The following is a 19693-nucleotide window of genomic DNA, read 5'->3' on the forward strand; positions in this document are numbered from 1 at the left end:
CTCTGTGCTAATTGAGTCTGATTTTAACATGTTCAAACAACATGGTTCTGTGACATAATGGTATAGTATTCAACTTACAGAAGTATGATGTGGAAATTTGAAACTTCCTGGATGCACATTTTCAGTGAAGTGGGAGATATCTAATAACCAAAATTGGGAAATCAAAATAATGTGCATTTTCATAACTCTAAGACTTTTCAATTGGGCTCTAAGAGTGGATGTAATCTTAAGAATTTGTAGTTTACTGAATTTTTCTTTTGCTGTAAGACAAACTATCATTCAAAGCAGAGTATCTGTTTAGTCCTCAGGTGACCTTTAAGGCTTCTCTATATTCCCACCACCGAAGAACAGGTGGTGTAACTCAGCTGTCCAAAGGCACATGTCCGACAGTATCCTATAAATTGGTGGCTGATTTCATAAGCAAACAGTTGTGTGCATTAATCTGATCAGCAGCTGTTGGCAAAGTCTCAAAACGTACTACTGAATGCTATCGTCAGTACTTTTGATTTGTCCTACAGCATTTGAAGGCATCATCTGTTACAGGCAGACCAACCTCTCTGTAAAAACTTATTGGTAATATTACTTAGGAAAAAAAACAATATTTATTCTACACCCAGATCTCCTCTTTGGCGACAATGAGATTAAGTTGTACACAGTCAAGTCTAAAGAGGCAGAGAAAACAATGATTTAGAGTCAGCAGACCAGATCATGTTGCAGCCAAAGAGTGGATGACGCCCCCTTGTGCTAGAAATAAATAATATATCATATAATGAATGAAGCATTAGCTGTATAGGCAAGTTTATGTAAATGTTCAAAAAGGTATACCAAACACTGAAGTCCAGATGATTTATTACAATCTTTAAACAATGTATTATTTCAGGCATATTACATTAATATTTTCCAGATACAGTAAATTGATATGACCGATAAAGCATTTAAATAAGAACTACATATATTTAAAATGATCTGAACCAAGTTAGAAGTGAACATATCGCAGCTTTCTGCTCTAAACAAGTACAGCAAAATGCTTTCTGTCTGTCTCTCTCTCTCTCTCTCTCTCTCTCTCACACACACACACACACACACACACACACACACACACACACACACACACTCCGCGGAACAGCAGAATAGGCCGACTGCTGCAGTGGAGCAACTTGCAGCCCTTTTGGCAATGATTGTCCTATTACTGTTCATCAAAACATTTTCAAGTGTCTTCTGAAATGTATGAAAAAAAGTTAAATTACTTCATGCAAAATCTGATGTAATCTCATCTATCCTTGCTTTTGGTTCCTAATTGAAAAGAACGTATATCTGACTTTCACAGCGTCTTTACACAATAAAACAGCAACACTACATAGTTTGTGTCCAAAATGCATGCCTATGCAAATGCTCTGTGTGTCCTCTACCTAAGCCATAACCAAAGAGAATAGATTTTAAAGGCACATGAAGCTGAATATTCTTCTTTTAGCATGATATTGACTTTACTTTAAGTTCCTACAGAGCAACGTTTCCACAGGCTGTGAAGCATTGAGACAGAGTCAGCGAGAGAGTTGAGTATTGATAAAAACACAGAGTAAATTTGGTCATTTTGCCACGATGCAAACATTATTTTACCATACAGTTTGTATTCACACAGTGCTATGCTTTGGTTATATGTTACAAACATGCAGAAAAGTGTCAGTCCTCTATATACAATAAACGAGTAGCAGTTTTATTTGTAGTTGAAAAAACCAGATGATTTGGCCTGTGGAGCCATCAACATACTGGCCTGATTCTTGTGGGTGATGTGAATCTGAAAATGAAATACAAAATACAACATGTCCAGTCAATGACGATATAAAATCATTTGCTTTAATATCTACTTTAAAGACTGCCGTAAAGGAGAAACTCTGTCGGTGTGGTATTTACCGTGCAGGGAGGCTGCATCCACGGCTCTCCGTCTATCTGCATGGGTAATGCTTTCTTCGTCCTGGGGGTAAAGTAGAGAGGGATCAACAAAATGCATGTGGTAACAAAATCAATGAGCCTAATGTGTAATTAAAATACCAAAAGGAAAGCCAGCATACATAATTATTGTTGTGTAAAGAACCAGCTAAGTATCATCCTGAGATGGTGATCAATCACTCTGAGCCCAAAGCCTGACAAGTCTGAACACGTCTGTGTGGCAGTTTCTCACCTGATGGTGATCTCTGATGTTTTGGCGAGCCTCACGGCGCTCTTAAGGCCCGTGTATATCTGTCCCATTTCCATGGCTCCTTCCAGCCCGACCACCTCTAGTCGACGGTCACTGAGATCTGGTAAGAACATGTGGACATAGTGAACATCCAGGGCACAGAGGGGGGGGGGCATCGTTCATTCTGAGACAATCATCATATTTCCAGGGTGGGAATCAACTAAAGTGACAAAATTATGTTATACATAAACTGGAACCATTACATAAAGATACGTTTGTGCTGTATTTTTATATCTATAATGGATCACCTGACTTTGGTGGATCACTTGGATCAATCACTTGTTCATGAATGTAGCTTCAAGCAGCAGGTCTGACAAACTGAGTGTACACTACCAACAGCAACCATCAGGTGAACACAGTGGAGCATTTAGCTGATAAAGAGCCAGATATTCCCCTCAGGGGGTGGTAGAGACCAGAAACAGAGCTAAATGAGAGTGAACATGAACAGGTGGACACAAACACGACTCCAAATAAATGATAATGTTGCTCTGTGTCCGCTGGATGTGTAAACAGGCAACTGTTTGCTATCGGGAGGCCATATAAACTTGAATGGTCAGTCCTGTGTCAACCTGTTTCTGTTGCCTTAAAGTGACCAGAAAAATCAGATCGCACATGTTTAAATTTAAACGTGAAAACACATCATCAAATCAGATGAATGATTTCATCTCATGGGGGCCAGTCATAATGCATTTAATGATTGGCGCTAATGGGCTTCCTATAGCTTTAACTGATTTTTTAGAGTTAGGGTTGATCACTTGGGGGCAGCAGATCAAACATCTGACACATTGTCACCTTCTTAACTTCTCTCAGTGTATTAGTCTGTTTGCACACCCAGCAGACACAGAACAACATTATCAATTACTTTGTGTCAATGTGACAAATGTTAGTCGGTATTCACACTTTTAGCCCTGTTCGGCCGGGCTGCTATTTGGTACTGTACAGGTAATTTACCTACTTAGTTTATCAGGACCTCTCTGTTAAAAACAGCTGCCTGCTGTGGCTGGAAACTAAGGTAATGAGAGTGGAGTTTGTGGGCTGTACAACAACAAAACAAAAGGAGCTAAGAGGCTGAAGGGACCTGCAGAGTCTTGGATTCATTCAAGTGGCCAAAGGGGTCACTAAATTACAATTATTTGTTTGATCCATTGTGAATGTAAAAATATTCATTAGTGCAGCTTTACGTCAGAGTGCTGAGACTCTCATTTGCACCCTGCACTAACCATTCACCATCCAGCATAGCTGAGGTCAAAGACAAAATACCTTGGGAGGTCACTTTCAGGATTTCTGGGTCGACAATAACTTCTGGCTCTTCCTGACTCGTCAGTCCCTTAGTATCCCCTTTTTTGGTCTCACCCCATAGGTTGGAGCCACCGTGCATGCTGGGAATGTTTAGGACAGCAATCCCCTCTAGAGACAGGCTACTGAGATCCAGTGAAGTACCACAGCACTGAAGAACAAACAGCAGCAGGCCAAAGAGGCAATGCAAAGCATCAGTACGCTTATCTGGTTGTGGGAAGTCTACAAAAACTGCTTGTTTCAGAGACAAAATGCACACTTGCAGTGCTGGTTACTCTGCTGCTGCGTTCTCACCTCGATTGTTAGACTTTCGCTTAGTTTCTTGCAGGAAGCAGAGATGGTTTCTGAAGTGGCAAATTCAAAATACCACAGCTTGTTCTTCATTCTGCAGTCATGAAAAGTCATGTTGGTCAGGTTTAAGTGATATTTCATTTTCACAGAACATTTTCTGCTTTTAGCACACACAGCTCATCAGAAGTAGGAGGAGTCAAGCTGCAACGCTTCCTGCCACAGACATCTGCTGTCACCACCTGCATTCAGCTTTTTTCTCAGGAAACAGGAAAAATAAAAGTAAAACTGACACAAAAACATTTAAACAGCACTGAACAGTGCAGCCTTGATGTGAAAACTGTGGTGTATGTTGTTATGATTGGGGTACTGCTGTCTATTTGCTGAGTACACAAGAGACTGCATATACTCAGCCAAAGAGTGTAATGAATACCTGCTGTTGAATTTCTGGGGATGTTTCTCCCTCATTGTGTGAAACCGGTGGGCAATGGAGGCATCCTGTCAAAACAACACAACACAGAAGCTATCCAAACACAAATCTGAGAAATAAACACATCATCTTGGGCGATATGTTTCTGAGAAACTTACAACTCCAATTGAGAAGTAGTTGTTGATGATTTCATATGGCACTGGGTCGCCCTTCTCCTGATTCTCGTCTGTGATGACCTGCACACTCCAGCGGTCCATCAGCACCTGAGCGCTCCCCTCGATGTCTTTAAGAATACGACTCAGATCCTCACCATCATATCCTTCAAAAAGACAACACACACCAAGGCCAAAATCACCTTCACATGCACCAGAATAAAGCCTTTGGAGAACTTCTGTTTTGCTGTCATGTGTTCAAACAAGCTCACACGCAGCTACAGAACATATGCAGCAAACTGTGTCCCAACTTTGCATTAATTTCTCACCTCCTCCCCATCGCAGACATCGCGCAAGATCATTTCCTGTGCCCAGAGGAAGCACAGCGACAGGTGGTCGCACCAGCAGATTGGTTTTGTCTAATTGCAAAGAAAATAATGTGTCACAATGATTATTACAGGAGCTCATGGTGGAAAAGCTAACGCGTACCGTTTAAGGTCTTTGATCCAACAATCTCACCTATTGCGTCTAGAATCCAGCCAACTGTGCCGTCTCCCCCGCACACCAAGATCCTGTAATCCTGCAGATTTCTGAAGAAACTCAGTCTGAAAGAATTATTCAGATGAACTATTCACAACATGGTCTCAAATTATCTAATGCTCATTGGTCTGCATAAGTCAGTTGTTTTATTTCAATTTCATGCTGCCCATAAACTTCGGTATCAGTTACTCACCCTGGTCCAGGTCCCCCATTCGAAAGGTTGTATACCTGCCGTGGATTCAGTAAATACTGAAATTTATGCAGGACCCTGAAATACATAAAATCAGATTAAACAATGTGCATGTATCAGACGTCTATTCTTCACAAACACTCTTTCTTAGACTCACCTTTCTCCCTGCTTGCCGCCACTTTTAGGGTTGACAAACACAAGAAGAGGATGAGTGTTTGGCACAGGGCTGATCTGTTGAATGATAAACAAATGGAAAAACCACACATACTTATTCATTGTACATATAGCCAAATCAAATCAAATGTAACCTCCTCAGGAGTTAGGGTATAAATGTTCCGTATTAATAAAGGTCTTTTTTGGGGGAATAATACCTGAAGCACTTGTCCATCAGGAGTAGTATTGAGCTCGCTGTCATCCGTTGAGCCTGAGCATCCGTTCTTTACATTGTTTGGTCTCTCCTTTAGGAACCACAACAAAAGCATTGAGTGAATAAACCAGAGAAAATGTAATAGCTTTACTTGCCTTTTGAAGACAAAGAAAAATCTCCACACGCTGTACCTGTCAAAGCACCACACAGGTGAGAGGGGTTTACCAACAACAAGAAACAGCTCGGGGGTGTAGTTATGCTCTGCGTTGGTGTGAGGAACTGTTTGTACTGTACATGTATTCGAGATGTGCCCAAGTATAATTCTGTACCTTTATAACAGGATATATTGCCCATGGAGGCAGGATATGGTCTCTGAGCAGCCCACAGGTACACTCTGTTGGCTCTTGGTCTGCACATGCATCGTGACGCTGACAAACAAAAACAGTGACACATTACATAAACTCCCTGCTCAACAGTGATGACAAATCATAGATTCGTTTTGCATTTCTGCTTCACTTATCACCTTCCACTGTGAGCATGGTGGAAAGAGACAGGAAAGTTAGGACAAATAAGAGGAGGACATAAGCCTCACCAGACTCAATCTGAACCCAAGAATCATGGGTACATTTGAGCCAGAGTGCCCGATGACTAGAATGCAAATGTCTTCATTGCTCAAAAACTATATAACTGTATATTCCTAAACATAAGTCACACATTAAGATGCTTCCTCACCATCGTGTGGCACCACACACAGTGTTTGCCTGTTAAGCCTTGGTAGCTCTTGATCTTCTTCTGGCATTTATCACACTTCCTGGAATCACAGTTCCCACTCACCCAGTCGTGCGCAGGAACCTGAAATGTGGGATGAATGTTTTAACGTCCACATAAGAGCACTCAGACACCAGACAAAATCCAATTTAGATTGTCAGTGTCACTGTAAAGGTTGTCATGGAGACACTGGCATACCCCTGTTTCTTTCTTTGACTTCACGTAAGTCCTGGTGCAGGGGGCCGGGTTCCTGTTAGCACAGCGTCCGTGGACTGTGTATTTGCAGCCTGCACAACAGGACACGCAACCCAGCTGTTATGTGATGTTTACATTCATATAAATTACCCTGTAGTATTAATCTAAAATGGATCGTGCAGTTCTCAATTTTGATGCCACAGTTTCAGTGATAAAGGTCACTACAGTGTCTCCCTCTTCTGGTGGGTTCAGGTACTCACAGGTGCAGCACAGGCCCTGCTTCCTCAGGCCCAGCAGCATACTCTGGCACACATTGCAGTAAACAGGCTTATTGAAATGTTTCATCCTCCAAAGGTGCTGCCCGTCCTTCTGGGTCATCTGGTTGTTGAAGGAGCAATCATTGAAGGTGGTAATGCAAGAAAGAAAAGAACATCCTTGTTTACAATCTTTGTTACCGTGCAAACGTATTTACACTGTGAACAGCAAAATAAATATTTGTAACAAATGAAGCTTATGTCTGTTCCCTTATGTCTGCAGAATTTTGGATCAAACTACACAAACTCTTTCATAAACACGCTGTGAGTAAGGCCTGCTCTCCACTGTTGTTTTCACACCCACTCGTGACTAAACTTGCCTTAATGAGATTGCCGATTATACAAAATGTAGTGGCTCTACATATGAGGACATATAGTGTAGCACTATGGATCTTCAAATCAACACGGACTACAATCTCAACACAAGACTATAAGGTTGCTTTCAATCTATTTACAGAGCAATGAGCGATCGTATCCAGACCACACACTGAAATGTTTTTTATCCAACATGATGCATCAGCCTATCACTTACTGCATAAGGCATAGCAGTCAGCCTACGAAGCAGCACAGAGCAACTGTGAGGGGGCTGAAATCATGCACCCCAGGCTTCAAATGTCCATTGGTGGCTAGAAATAGCCTGAGGGGAAGTCCCTCATTGTTGTTGAGGCCAAAGCCAGTGACAGAGTCCAGTTCATGGTTTCAGAGTGATCTGGCAGACATGCAATCTAACAGTAAGTGGACTTTACATTCCTGGCAATACATTAAACTACACCCATAAAACCCACAAAACTGATCTGTCCTTGACTTGAAGATAACCACTTTTTGTACACACCCAATATTAGAATTATCCATTTCTTTAGCCAAGTATAGTGCATCAATCTTAAGATTGCTATTTTATGGAAGCACTTTATTAAATGTAGGCACAGATTGTGCAGAGTAAATGGAAAACACTAAAGCACTCTGATGGCGCAGAGCTTGCATGAGAGGAGATGACATTACCACACCCTGTAACACTGAGTCGGCAAAAAGGCCCTTATAGATGAGGGGGAGGTGAAGGACAGAGGAGAGGCACGCAAGACCAAGGTTTCACAAGAGCAGTGAAAGTAGGATTTTACACTTTGGAGGACACCTGCTCTAAAAAATATATAGTCTGACACCAACACAAAAAAGAGAAACATGCTGTTTTTAAGGCACCTTCAGACCCAGCAGGACCAGCAAGGGAACGTTATTCATTCCTCCCTCCACCCACTCCTCCAGAGACACTGTGCCGCTGCTGTCAGCATCAATAGCTGTCATCATGTCCTTCAGAACCTGATGAAATGACATTTGTTTGTTATTATCCAATCACCACACACTTTTCTATCACTTAAAAAGGCCATATGTTTTCTGACACAAGTCACTTGTGGATTTCGTAGGTGCAGAGAAGCTTATCATTTTACCAACCCTAGCAAATGAGTAACAAGTACTTCCATATACTGTATGTAATGATGTTAACAATGTCTTGTGCAAACAAATGTGTCTCTCTATACGTACAAAAGGACTGTATGTAAAGGCTTTCATGTCGTTGTGAAACATTTATATTTCAGAGTAAAACATGGTGTGACATACCGGCCTCAGCTCTGACACATCCCATCCGAGGTATTCTGCAGCATGCATCATCTGAGCAATAATCCTATCCACTTCCTGTTTAAAAAGTAAGCAAAGACTTGTTTTAGTGTTATGGCTGGTGTGATACTTTTCTGGTGATGAAGATATTATTCAAGCTTAAACTGAATCAGACGGATACACTACTAAGACAGAATGTTTCACTTGATCTTGACAATCACACCCAAAAGATTTTCTCAACAACTTACAGAGCTGTCGAGGACTCCGTTGCCATCTCTGTCATAGAGCTTGAAAGCAACTACAGAGACAGAGAGGAGAAATGAAAGTGGAAGTGCTGGACCAAGTCATCACTCAATGTATTTTGGTCATAAAAGAAACAGAGCACTCACACTCCAACTTGTCCCTGGGCTGGCCATCCTCCAGCAGAGAGAAGTAACATGAAACATCCTTTAGAAAGACCTCCTCTACAAGAGAGACGAAGGAGGTAGAGCGGGATGGCTGTGAATAGTCTGGTTACCATATCTGCACAAACAGTACCTCACTCGCAGGCATGTGGTGATAAATGAATGTACGCCAAATAGGCCGTGGCGTAAATTGATAAGGGCCTGCTGCAACGAAAGTGTGGAGGCAGTGAGTTGTGTTAATACATGGTGTGTAATCTCACTGGCACTGTCTTCCTGGGTGGGTTCAGAGTTTTGGAAGGAGCGGAAGAGTCGCTGGCAGAGATCCACAGGGAAGTCCTCCACTTCTAAATACGTCTTCAGGAACAGACGAAAGCCTTCTTCATTGATGCACTGGAAAAAAAGAGCCACATTTTGTTTTTGAGCTTTTGTGAAATTTTAAATGAAATATTTTAACTGTGTGTGTGTTGTGCTTGTTAACTTCTGCATTTTTGGTTGAAATGAGGGAACATGAACCTAACACTATTGCCACCTTGTGAAAGTCTTGTATCTGACATGTGTCAAAAACAGCCTTGTTTGGAGCTCGTCATGCGCATCCAAGTTGAAACACTTGAAAGCCCAAGATGTTCCTCAGACAGATTTAATGCACCATTTTAGTTTAAAAAAAACCAACGTTGGAGTCGTTGCCTGATTTACACTTGACAATGACATAAATAAAAAAGAGGCTTCTGATTCAAGATTTCAGTCCATCTGTCAGGCCTGGTGTCTGTCTTTCTCACATGATAATAAGCCGCAGGGCTAGCGAGCAATAGTCCCTCGACATTGCTGAACCACAAACCCATTTCTTGTTGACATTATTCCATTTCCTGGTTGATACCCTGTAGAGCTGCCCCAGTAATAAATAATGTCATCACAAGGCAGCCAGATCACAGAAAAAATAAATAAATAAAATTGCAAATAAGAGTGACTGAGGAAACTGCGTCATTATTCTACACACACCAAAATGTATAAATAACTTTATTGTTCTGTGACTTACCTAATACTCACACTGGCAAATTTTTTTTTATCGTTTTTTCCATTTAAAAAAGACAATATTTCCTTCCAATTATCTAGTCCAACTCTATATGGCCAAATTCACTATCAGAAATTACTGCATTTGCTTCCTGCACAAATTAGTTGGCAGTGTCATCCACTGACGTACAGTATTGGAAAATTCTTTTTTCAATCAAATTTGAGCTTACAGTGCATGAGGGCAGCCAGCACACTGTTCAGCAAGGCCTTGCTGCGTGGGCAAAACTAAGGAGGTAATTTACATTTTCAACCTCGCTTGAGTGCACTGATATTTTCCCTGGACAGCTTAGTCAACAAGATCGATGGGTTTGAATCTAATTAATCAGTGTAGGACAATTAATAGCTGCCCAATATACATAAATTAAATACTCATTTCTCACTAAACTCCTCCACTGAGAGCTGCAATTCAGTTCAGTTATGTGCCTTATAGCTGACATCACTGTGAGTGAGTTTTGGACCTGATGGTGAACAGCAGGACACCCCGTCCCCTCACCTCTCCATGTCTGTGCTGGGCCAGACTGCCATCTGCATCAAATTCCCTCAGCACGTCTTTCACCTTCAAGCTGCAGTCTGGAAGCAAAGACAAACAGGTCACACAGGGATGCACATGTACGACAGTGTGTGAGGGCAATTCTGAAATGTTGATTTTTCACATATTACTTTATTATATGTGACCAATTTTCAATCCGTATTTATGAAATATCCTACACACGTATGATTACACAATGAATATGGATTTTAACTGGAAAAAAAACAAAAGACGTGCATGCTTTATTTGCAAAAACAGAATGTGGCAGACTGCATCCTTCTCTAGATATGAGAAACTATGAGTGTAAATGAGTGTGTGTGGGTGGAAGTGGAAGTGGGGGGGGGGGGGGGGGTGCTAAGCGCTGAGAAAGCAGCCCGCCCGCCCGCCCGCCTGTCTGTACTCACATTCAATGTACTGCTGTAGCTGGATAAAGTCGACAGGGCTCAGTTCCTTCACCTCTGGGTTTGTGGGGGTGGACATGGTGCCTGCTTCTGCACTAACTGCCTGCCTGTGCACAAGCGAGAGAAACAGTGAGATATAGACGAAGAGAAAAGAGAAGGTGGGTGCACAGTAGCCTGCCTATTTGTAAAACATAAAAGCATGGCTGCAAGCAAAAGATTGCATCTTCCATCTCGTACTGTAAAAGTCCATGATTGTAGACAGGCAGAATTACAGCTAACATCCAAAGATTGAGTGAAGCAGAAGTATGTGAGTGGCTGCAGGAGAAGCTCCATAGTCAATGCTGTACACATGTAGCAATGTCTTTTCCCTTTTGGTGACCACCAGTGAAAGGTTTTTATGGCTAACCACCGTGCCACTGTGGTCTGTGTTCATAACTCACAGCCTTTCCTCGCCAAATATGGACAATTTTGTGTACTCATATCTATATACTGTATATAGTGTTACATCAGTAAGGCAACTAGCCTCTCAAAACTGGGCCAAAAGTCTGGTGGAAATTATGTCAGGCTAAAGGTACCCCTGGTACTTAGACTCCGGGGATTCTTTGCACCGAAAATCTTTTTCCATATACTCACTGGCCGTAATTTGATTTCTAAAATACCAGACAAGGAGTGTTTGGTTTAGTTCAGCACCAGAGTACAACAAAGCATTAAAGTATAGAGATAAACAATAAACCCTTTGTGAAGAAGTCAACAACACCTAACTGGCTTGTCAAGGGGACCTCCCCGCCAAAGACAAGGAAGAGACTTAAATGTCACACAAGGCTGAAAGAGAGCATGAAATTTGAATATGAATACATTCATCAGAAATATATATGCTGTTAAAGTATAATGGGAGGAGGTTCCATAATGACAGGAAAACAAATATTCATTAATCATTGAAGAAAGGGGAGGAAGCAGTTAATGGAGGAGAGAACGTTACCATCCTGACATCCTGTTTAATGTCGATGTAGCAGATATATGTCAATATAAGAAATACTCCACAGAATTAAGAATGCCTAATGCAGCTGAAAATCAATATGTAAAGCAATTATGTTGAAATGTGATTTTCAAAGTGGGTCTGTCGTGATGCACACCAATAGCACACATGCACTGATGCTTGTTAATGAGGCCATTTAAGAGATAATATTAGACCATGTAATATTTGTAGAGATAAAAAAAGACACCATTCTCCTGTTTATAAGCAAAATGTCAAGTTAATAAGCAATAAAATGCACCCTTGGTCTATTTAATAGTTTCAGGGGTTGTGTTGCTAGAGTCTTACATGGTCTGGTATGACCAGTAGCTTATCGTGGCTAATGCTGGCTAATGTAAGCAATATTAGATATTGCTGTGTAGCTGATATCAATGAGCCAGTTTACTGACTTTGTGACTCCTTTCTACTTGTTTCGCCTTCACCTTTTACATTATGTTTTATCATTTACCACTGTTCCATAACCATTACTTGTTATGCAAACGCTACATTGTCTTGCTTTAAAGGATAGAATAGTGATTTCACATGATTTGGCCCATAAATAATTAACACAACTGCAGAATATTTTGCAATTCATGCTGTAATGTTTCAGGTTTTTTTAACCATATTTATCTTGGCATTTATCCGAGCTGTGTAATGCATCAAAGCAAACTGCATTAGGTTTTATCAAAATTACTTTGCCATTATGGGGTAATGCAGATGAGATTTTCTAAATCAATCTGCACTTCACCTGCATTACTATGCAAAGATAATGGACCATTGAAAACAATAAATACAGTCTTTTCACTATGCTGTTGGAGTCGAGAAAGTTTAAAAAGTCTGCTAATTGATTTTAATAGTGTGTGGGACAGAATGGCAATGGAAGGCAGGAAAGTGAAGAAGGAAGTGGAGTGGGAAACTCCTCAGCAGGCTTTGGCCAATGAACAGCAGTAATGTGTACCTGAGGAACTAAAACTAAAAAACAAAACATAAAAACACCCATATGGGTCTTGAAGAGCAGAGTATCCAGGAACAGTTCTGGTAATTCCCCACTTAATGATTGATATGATTGTTGTTAAGAGAATTGCCAAGGGAGCGATCTTAAAATAGAATAGAATAAATAATCTGAACCTGGTGAAACAGTTTAGATGAGTTAAATTATACAAACACAGGGTGGTGTAAATCTCACATAACATTTGATATATCAACAATACAAATACAAACCTATACCGGATAAACGTCTGTGTGGTGGTTTTCAGTCAGGACTGATGAACAAGACCTAACTGTAAATGTGCTGTTCACACTGTTGTCCACAGGTGTTATCACACATTGAAGTGCAGCCAGTGCAGGTATCAGTGACGGCTGCCTGCACTGAACAGAAAATCAAAGTGCTTAAAGGACAAAGAACGTACTGAGGAGATAAATGAAATTATGTGAAATACCATCCACTCTTTACATGTGACTTAGATCCATGCGCTGTCGTTGGACTCTGAAAGGTTCATACTGTCCTCACTTTATTCCCCCAAAAGGTCAGCAGCTTTGCCTGGCAGTTCTGTTCATAGAGCCAATGAGGTGGGACAGATCTGCATCAACAGCAATGTGACACAAGAAAGAAATCATGAAAAGCCATCTGCCAACGATCACCTGATCATAGCCTAAAACAGTTTATTCTAAAAATACACTGCTGAATCCATCTTCAAACACTGTCTTATAAATAAACCAAAAAAGGCTTCTGAGGTTTATTCACACTTAAAACCCGCCTCTTATTTTAGAGAACTCCAGGGTGTTGTTTGTCCGCTTTCCAGAGGGGCGTGATGTCATGAGCCAGCATCATGTCCATTTTGTCTCCTTACCAACTATAGAGTATCATCGTCATTATTGTCTGGTTCAACAAGGTCTCAAGTCTATCTGAGTAATCTGATTCCTCACTTCCTGATTAGATAATGATTTGCATGTACGATTCAGAGTGGGAATCAGGGCTGGTCAGGACATGGCGCACAGGAAGAGGCATTCCCTGCACTTAGCGATGAAGGGGTAGCATAATATATACCGAGCCAGTTGTCTCCCTGCTCAAACATGGAGTTTTGAAAAACAATGGCACCATCTAAATGAGCTTACTGGAGCAAATATAAATATTTCAGCAGGTTTAAGGAATGTCTAAGGCTTGTTAAGACTTAATACACACCATGTGATTGCTTCTGGGCTGGCTCTCAGTAAGGTTACACTGGCTGGCTAAAGGTAGATGCTTTATGAGGGATCTGTTTATGATGCTTTATATATATAAATATTTATGTGCTGGAGACTCTGTTGTGTAACCGGAGTTACATTCAATGTGATTTACTTTGGTTCACTTTACTGTCAGACAGTCTGAGGTTTTTCTGTTTGAACAAAATGTCGCTCCATGTCATCAGTGCAAGACAAATGGTGCAGCACGCGTTCTGAGCCGAAATGCACAGGAGCCTCAAGTAGTAGTAAACAATTTTAATGTTAAAGTGATTCTTCAAGTAGCAACAGCTTGTGAAAGCAATATCTACTCCCCCATAAACTTCTGAAAAACCGTCTGCCTAGAGCCTGACACCTGCCCTTACTTCTGACCACTCGACTGAAAATCACTGAAGCAACTGCTTCATAGAAAATCACACAATGACATAATTGGAGAACTAGAGTGGATGGCTCAGTTGCCGTTTTCCTTCATACGTGCCATGCGGTTCATTGCAAAGCCTTAATGTCTCGGTCTACAACCACAAAGCACTCTCTTTACAAGAATGATTTCAAGGTACACTTGGGGATGACCTTTTTCCGTGCAGGCTAATGTTTGTACAAGCTGTCATAACGCCCACGCCTTTTGTCAAGGAAATCTGCTGGTTTGCAACATTTGCAGGGTGCAAGCCATTCTGTGGTTGGAAAACACTGCGTAGGTTCTCTGAACAAAAAGTGAAGTCTAAAACAAATGTTAGGCATTTGTTTTCCTCCTGAAACTACAACAATTCTCTTCACTGAAGTGTGTGCAGATTGCATGAGGTTAGCAGCGGGGGGAGGACGGACATGCTTGGTTGCTATGGAAAGTGTTTCCCTCTATCAGCTGCTCTCCGTCAGAGCGCTGCCACGGGTGACTAACAGGTAGGAGGAGGCACAGTCAGAAAGGGAGGCAGCCAGCTCAGGGAGGGGGAGCCCAGTCAGTAGATGTGTCTTCCCCCTGCAGCTCCACCTCCTCCCACGCCATGGGCCTAGTTTGGCCTGAAAACCAGAGGCCACACTTTAAATTGCATTCTACATGCAGATGCTACTGTGACTCATTGCCCCAACAGGGGAATACACCCTTACTATAAATGGACTGTTTCCTCACGGGGGCACTTTCCAGGCCGAGCCAGAAGTTATAAACCAGTGGCAATTTTTGACTTCATAGAAAAGAAAAAAAACATTTCTTCACATTTATGTATCCCTCAAGATACAGCCCATAGCCACCACTTCTCCCGGTTCTTTAACATCTTCAGCTGACTTCAGTGTGGTACACATTGCTGTACTGTGGACTGGTATGTATTGTTGACTCTACTGGAAGTGAGATATCGCTAATATACTTTAAAAAGAAAATACTGATTTGACTGGTGTACGATTTCTCAAATGAATTAAGACGATGCAAAAAGCAGGGTCAAAAATAATGGCAAGATGACAGCTGAGCATGCTTTGTTAATATGGGGCTTCCACTTGTCAAACACTGCATGGTAACGTTTGAAGAACTCGTAAGTATGCAAACTACAGCAGGCTCCAGTCAGTAGAAACACTAGAGACGTTGAACACAGTAAACATGGATTGTAAGACGAAAGGAAAAAAAACAAAACAAAAAAAAACACAAAAGACATTCACCACAGCATGAATCACAGATTTCTTGGAAAATGTAGGCGAGGCTTTGCTCGCTCTGCAGCTTCAAAGTGAGGGCTGCCCATCACTCAGAGTTCAGACTTGAATGTGACTTATATAATAGGTTTTTTGTGGAGGCAGCCTTGTAGAACACGCTGCCTTCAGAAAAAAACCTCAAACCTGGCCAGACTTGTGAGGGTGCATGCTGTCATGCAACAGCCACATCTCTTTTATGGTGGGAGTGTTTGCACGTATCAAGGAGTCTCGCCTGGTTCGCCCACAGATCATTCCACAATTGAAAATGAAACAACATTAAATGTCACATTTTAAATGATTCAGTCCGAAATGCAGTCACGTAGTATTCTCCACTATACTGTCAGTAATTCAGGGATTTGGGGTTTTCTTAAAGAACAAAAACATACGTGATGCATGTGAATTATTTTCTATGACCGGATGCGAGGAGCATAAGTGATGTTAGAAGTTACAGCATTTAAGACCTGAGCTGCATTAAGTCAGGTTCTAATCATTTCTTTGACATGATAATGAATTATTGACTTATGACGGATTATTCATAAAAGCCAAAGGTGGTAAATTCATGCTCATTAATACAAATTTTAGGCAGACGTTGGGCAATTATATGATGAAGGAAGTGTAAATTGATGGCAAAACGACGATATTTGGAGAAGTGAAATAGTCTGTAAACAAATGGCATTCATGCTGTTCCTCTGATCATACAAGCAACAGCACATAGCAACAACTAGTGTTTATAAACTAAACCACACAATGGGCTCAATCCTACTTCATTTACAGCCTCTGGCCTCTGATTTAACATTAACAATGGGACAACTGACCTGACTACATTATTGATTTTCTGTGCCTGAAAACTCTCTTGCAGCTAGAAACAGATGAATACCACTGAGACTCCCCAGCGTTGCAATAACCTGCTCGTGATGAACACACAGCACGACCTGGAAAATGTCACCTGAAAACACATTGGCACTGAAACTGAGAGATCGGGAAAAAAAAAAACAAAGACATGCTGATTGCATGAAGACTTTCCTGTATGTGTTGTTTTTCCAGTTAGCATGGGGGCTGACAGTCACTCTCACCATTTGCAGTCAAAAAGGGAAGCCTTGAGTAAAAAATGACCATGCAGCAGTGACAGTGGCCACAAACGCCCACATCATCTACTTTACACTGGGTAGGATTCTACGATCCCCAAAATGCAGAGAAAACCCTCTGGGATGTTTTATTTCTGTTCTTATTGAGGTTTCACTGTCCCTCCTGGTATAGCACCATGTCCTGCAACAAAGATAATCTAAGATAGGGATCAGTCAGATAAAATACCTGTCTAATGGGAGGCAATAACACTGTAGACCAGTTTGCTCAATGCACCAGTGACACCGAGTTATGTTGGTGAGGTAAAACACCATCAAACATAAAGGGGAGTTCTTTACACCAGAGTATCTTCAGACACGACATCCCAGATAGTTGAAATACCAGTCACTACTCTGACAGATGGGTTGCTCAATTCTCCAAATAGACTAGGAGAAGGGTTCCCCTGCAGGTAACTCAAGTGGCCTGACATTAACGATCATGACAAACTGCAGCATGGAGCTGAAATTCTGAGGTTTTAAAAGAAAGGCAGAGGACTGTGCATTAAAGTGCTAAAGATCTGCCCTGCTGGTTGTCGCGCGGCTGAGTGAATTACTGTGTTATGAACACGCCTATTGGCCGCACTCTTTCTGTAGAAAATCCCATGCACGGGGCTCAGAGCTGTCAATTACTAGATGCACCTATTCAGTATTAAATCCTTGACAGCAGCCGCACAAACAACAGGCTAAAATGATCCCCCAGCATTTGATAGTCGTTTATCCGCAGCTAAAAGCCATTCAGAGCTGTACTGAAACTTCAATCAATACGTCGAGTCCGGACCTCTCACTGTTTACAGCTTTTGCGAGTCATTTTACCTTTGTGCTGCCGCTCCGTTGTTTAGTCTGAAACCGTCGTGATGCCGCTCAGCAGCCGGTCACAGTCCTGCTGTCAGAAGCGAAGCAAAGTGCCCGTTAACTTTAAATGGAGGCAGCAGGTCGGCGGAGTGGAAGCGGTGAACTAATGCGGAGCAGAGACTGGGTGAGCGGATCCCTCCTGTCAAGCACCGCCTCAGCTGCTCTGCGCCCTCTCTGCTAACCAATACACAGCCGTCACACCGGCCTGCATCCATCTGCAAAACGTGTGCAGCGACGGTCGTGAAAATAATGCAGCTGTAACATGTGACGCTGCATTTATACAGCAGACACTGTAGGTTAATAGCTGTTAATGTAAACAGTTAGCATTAACTGTTGCTGTAGCTCCTTTAACGGTGTTCATGTGAGGCTTTTAAGTGAACTTGGCAACGTTAGTAACTTTCTGAAGAAGTTATACCAAGCGTTAGTTAACTCTATGAGAAAATAGAACTTTCTTTGTGGTATTATCTTGTATATTATATATGTTAGGCTATATGATTTTAGCCTATAGCTAATAAATAAATATGACCACCGGTGAAAAGCATACAGTTGACAAACTAGCCTTTATTTTACCCAAGTGGACAACCAGTGCTTTGTCTATCATCGATTTGTTAGTTTATTCTGGTCATCAATAATGCTGCAAAAACACAAATATAGCTGCGCCAAGACATCACAAAATAATGGTGCAGAGAGTGAACTAGCTTATGTTTCAAGAGTCCTTCAGTAAGTAAGCTAACCTTTAGTCTTTGAGAGGCTCCTTGTTTAAATTTCATTTAAAAAAAGAAGAAGAGGGGAACCAGAGTTTGCTCATTTGTAAAGTTATGTGTCATTTTATTGAAACGTTTAAGTTTCATTTGTGTTGTAACAGTTTCATAGGCCTCGTCGCTATGGTTACCTGCGCATTGATTTAGACGGTGATTAAACTGTTGATGGGAACTATTTTAATGAATGAGGTTAATGGTCACCAGCAGCCAATCAGAAACGAGTATTTTTTTCCAGTCTTATCTTGTAGCTCAGGTAGGGAGTGGTGGAATGTAACAAAGTACACTTTCTAATATACTGCATGCAAGTACAAATTCAAGGTACTTGTACTTTAATTGAGTATTTCAGTTTCGTGCCACTTTATACTTTCTTCACTTTGTCAGCCAAAGCCACTTACGACTGGACATACAAAACACTTGATGGGTGTATGCATTATGATGCATTGTCATAGATTAAAAAGCCAAACAAAGAGAGTTAAATCAAGTTCCACTTCGACTAAAGACATGTTAATAACATGTTAATGCTCCAGCATTAATAATCTAACAGTATATTATGTAATAGTGCAACACCTGCACTAGTACTCCACTATTCAGCAGTATTACTTGTGCTTAAGACATATTCTCAGTGTAGGACCTTTACTTGTAATGGAGTATTTTTACAGTGTGGTGTTTTACTTAAGGATCTGACAACTGCACACAGGCCTCATGTATCTGTACCCTACATGTTATCTGAGTGTCACTGAAACATCCTCAACATAATTGGAGGTATAAACATTAATTTTTTTTTTTAGTATGGGGACTGCTGTACGCCTTTTAGCAACCAACCACGTCACATAATTCTGTGTAGACAATAACAGAGCCGCAGTATTTGGTAAAGCACATGATTTCACATTCCAGTGACCACAATGGCGAGGGATTAGGCTTCACAATGACGAGGCTGGCAAGAGAGGATAACAGACATGGAAAACATGTGGGTGTCTGGGTTAGACAGAGAGAAGGAGAGTGAGTCAGGTCAGAGCAATCCGACCTTCCTCCTGCTGAGTTTTGCGGTTAAACGTTCCTCTTCATTTCCTTAACCTGGATTGACAGCATCACAGTTCCCACATCTCCTCCTCGCTGGCCTGATTTCTTAAAAGCAGCAATCATTCTCTCTGGACTGAAGTTTTTACATAATGTATTCAGTTGACATGCCCTTAAGAAAAGCACCTCCCTTGCAGATCTCTGATGACATAGTGTGGTAAAATAAGGAACTGCATTTGGTCCTAATTAAGATGCT

General features: G+C 41.4%; 1 protein-coding gene across 3 annotated transcripts; it reads right to left on the reverse strand.

Annotated features, from left to right (window-relative positions):
* Nucleotides 1-832: 832 nt before the first annotated feature.
* Nucleotides 833-19549, reverse strand: dgkaa (diacylglycerol kinase, alpha a). 3 transcript variants are annotated; one of them, XM_070839392.1, is made up of 24 exons: nucleotides 19445-19549; nucleotides 10787-10890; nucleotides 10347-10423; nucleotides 9046-9175; nucleotides 8771-8845; nucleotides 8630-8679; nucleotides 8385-8459; nucleotides 7971-8087; nucleotides 6723-6840; nucleotides 6466-6554; nucleotides 6232-6351; nucleotides 5829-5927; nucleotides 5504-5590; nucleotides 5290-5363; nucleotides 5136-5210; nucleotides 4922-5007; nucleotides 4732-4821; nucleotides 4409-4569; nucleotides 4254-4318; nucleotides 3827-3917; nucleotides 3497-3683; nucleotides 2180-2297; nucleotides 1912-1972; nucleotides 833-1795 (listed from the first exon to the last, which is right to left on the reverse strand). In XM_070839392.1, the coding sequence occupies exons 2-24, from the start codon at nucleotides 10860-10862 to the stop codon at nucleotides 1715-1717; spliced, it is 2202 nt and encodes a 733-aa protein (XP_070695493.1). In that variant the 5' UTR covers nucleotides 10863-10890; nucleotides 19445-19549; the 3' UTR covers nucleotides 833-1714. The 3 variants fall into 3 exon arrangements, with proteins under 3 accessions (XP_070695493.1, XP_070695492.1, XP_070695494.1); XM_070839391.1 differs by lacking the exon at nucleotides 19445-19549 and adding an exon at nucleotides 17621-17886; XM_070839393.1 differs by lacking the exon at nucleotides 19445-19549 and adding an exon at nucleotides 17621-17633 and having other exon boundaries at nucleotides 10787-10886.
* Between the last annotated feature and the right edge of the window lie 144 nt (nucleotides 19550-19693).

This window comes from Pempheris klunzingeri, chromosome 11 (genome assembly GCF_042242105.1).
Source record: "Pempheris klunzingeri isolate RE-2024b chromosome 11, fPemKlu1.hap1, whole genome shotgun sequence".
In the NCBI taxonomy this organism is placed as follows: Eukaryota; Metazoa; Chordata; class Actinopteri; order Acropomatiformes; family Pempheridae; genus Pempheris; species Pempheris klunzingeri.

Coding starts and splice junctions, on each gene's coding strand:
- dgkaa (XM_070839392.1), bottom strand. CDS start 10,862: ATGTCCACCCCCACAAACCCAGAGGTGAAGGAACTGAGCCCTGTCGAC. Junction 5,008..5,135: donor AATGGGGGACCTGGACCAGG/GTGAGTAACTGA, acceptor TAATTCTTTCAG/ACTGAGTTTCTTCAGAAATC. Junction 3,684..3,826: donor GCGAAAGTCTAACAATCGAG/GTGAGAACGCAG, acceptor TTTGTTCTTCAG/TGCTGTGGTACTTCACTGGA.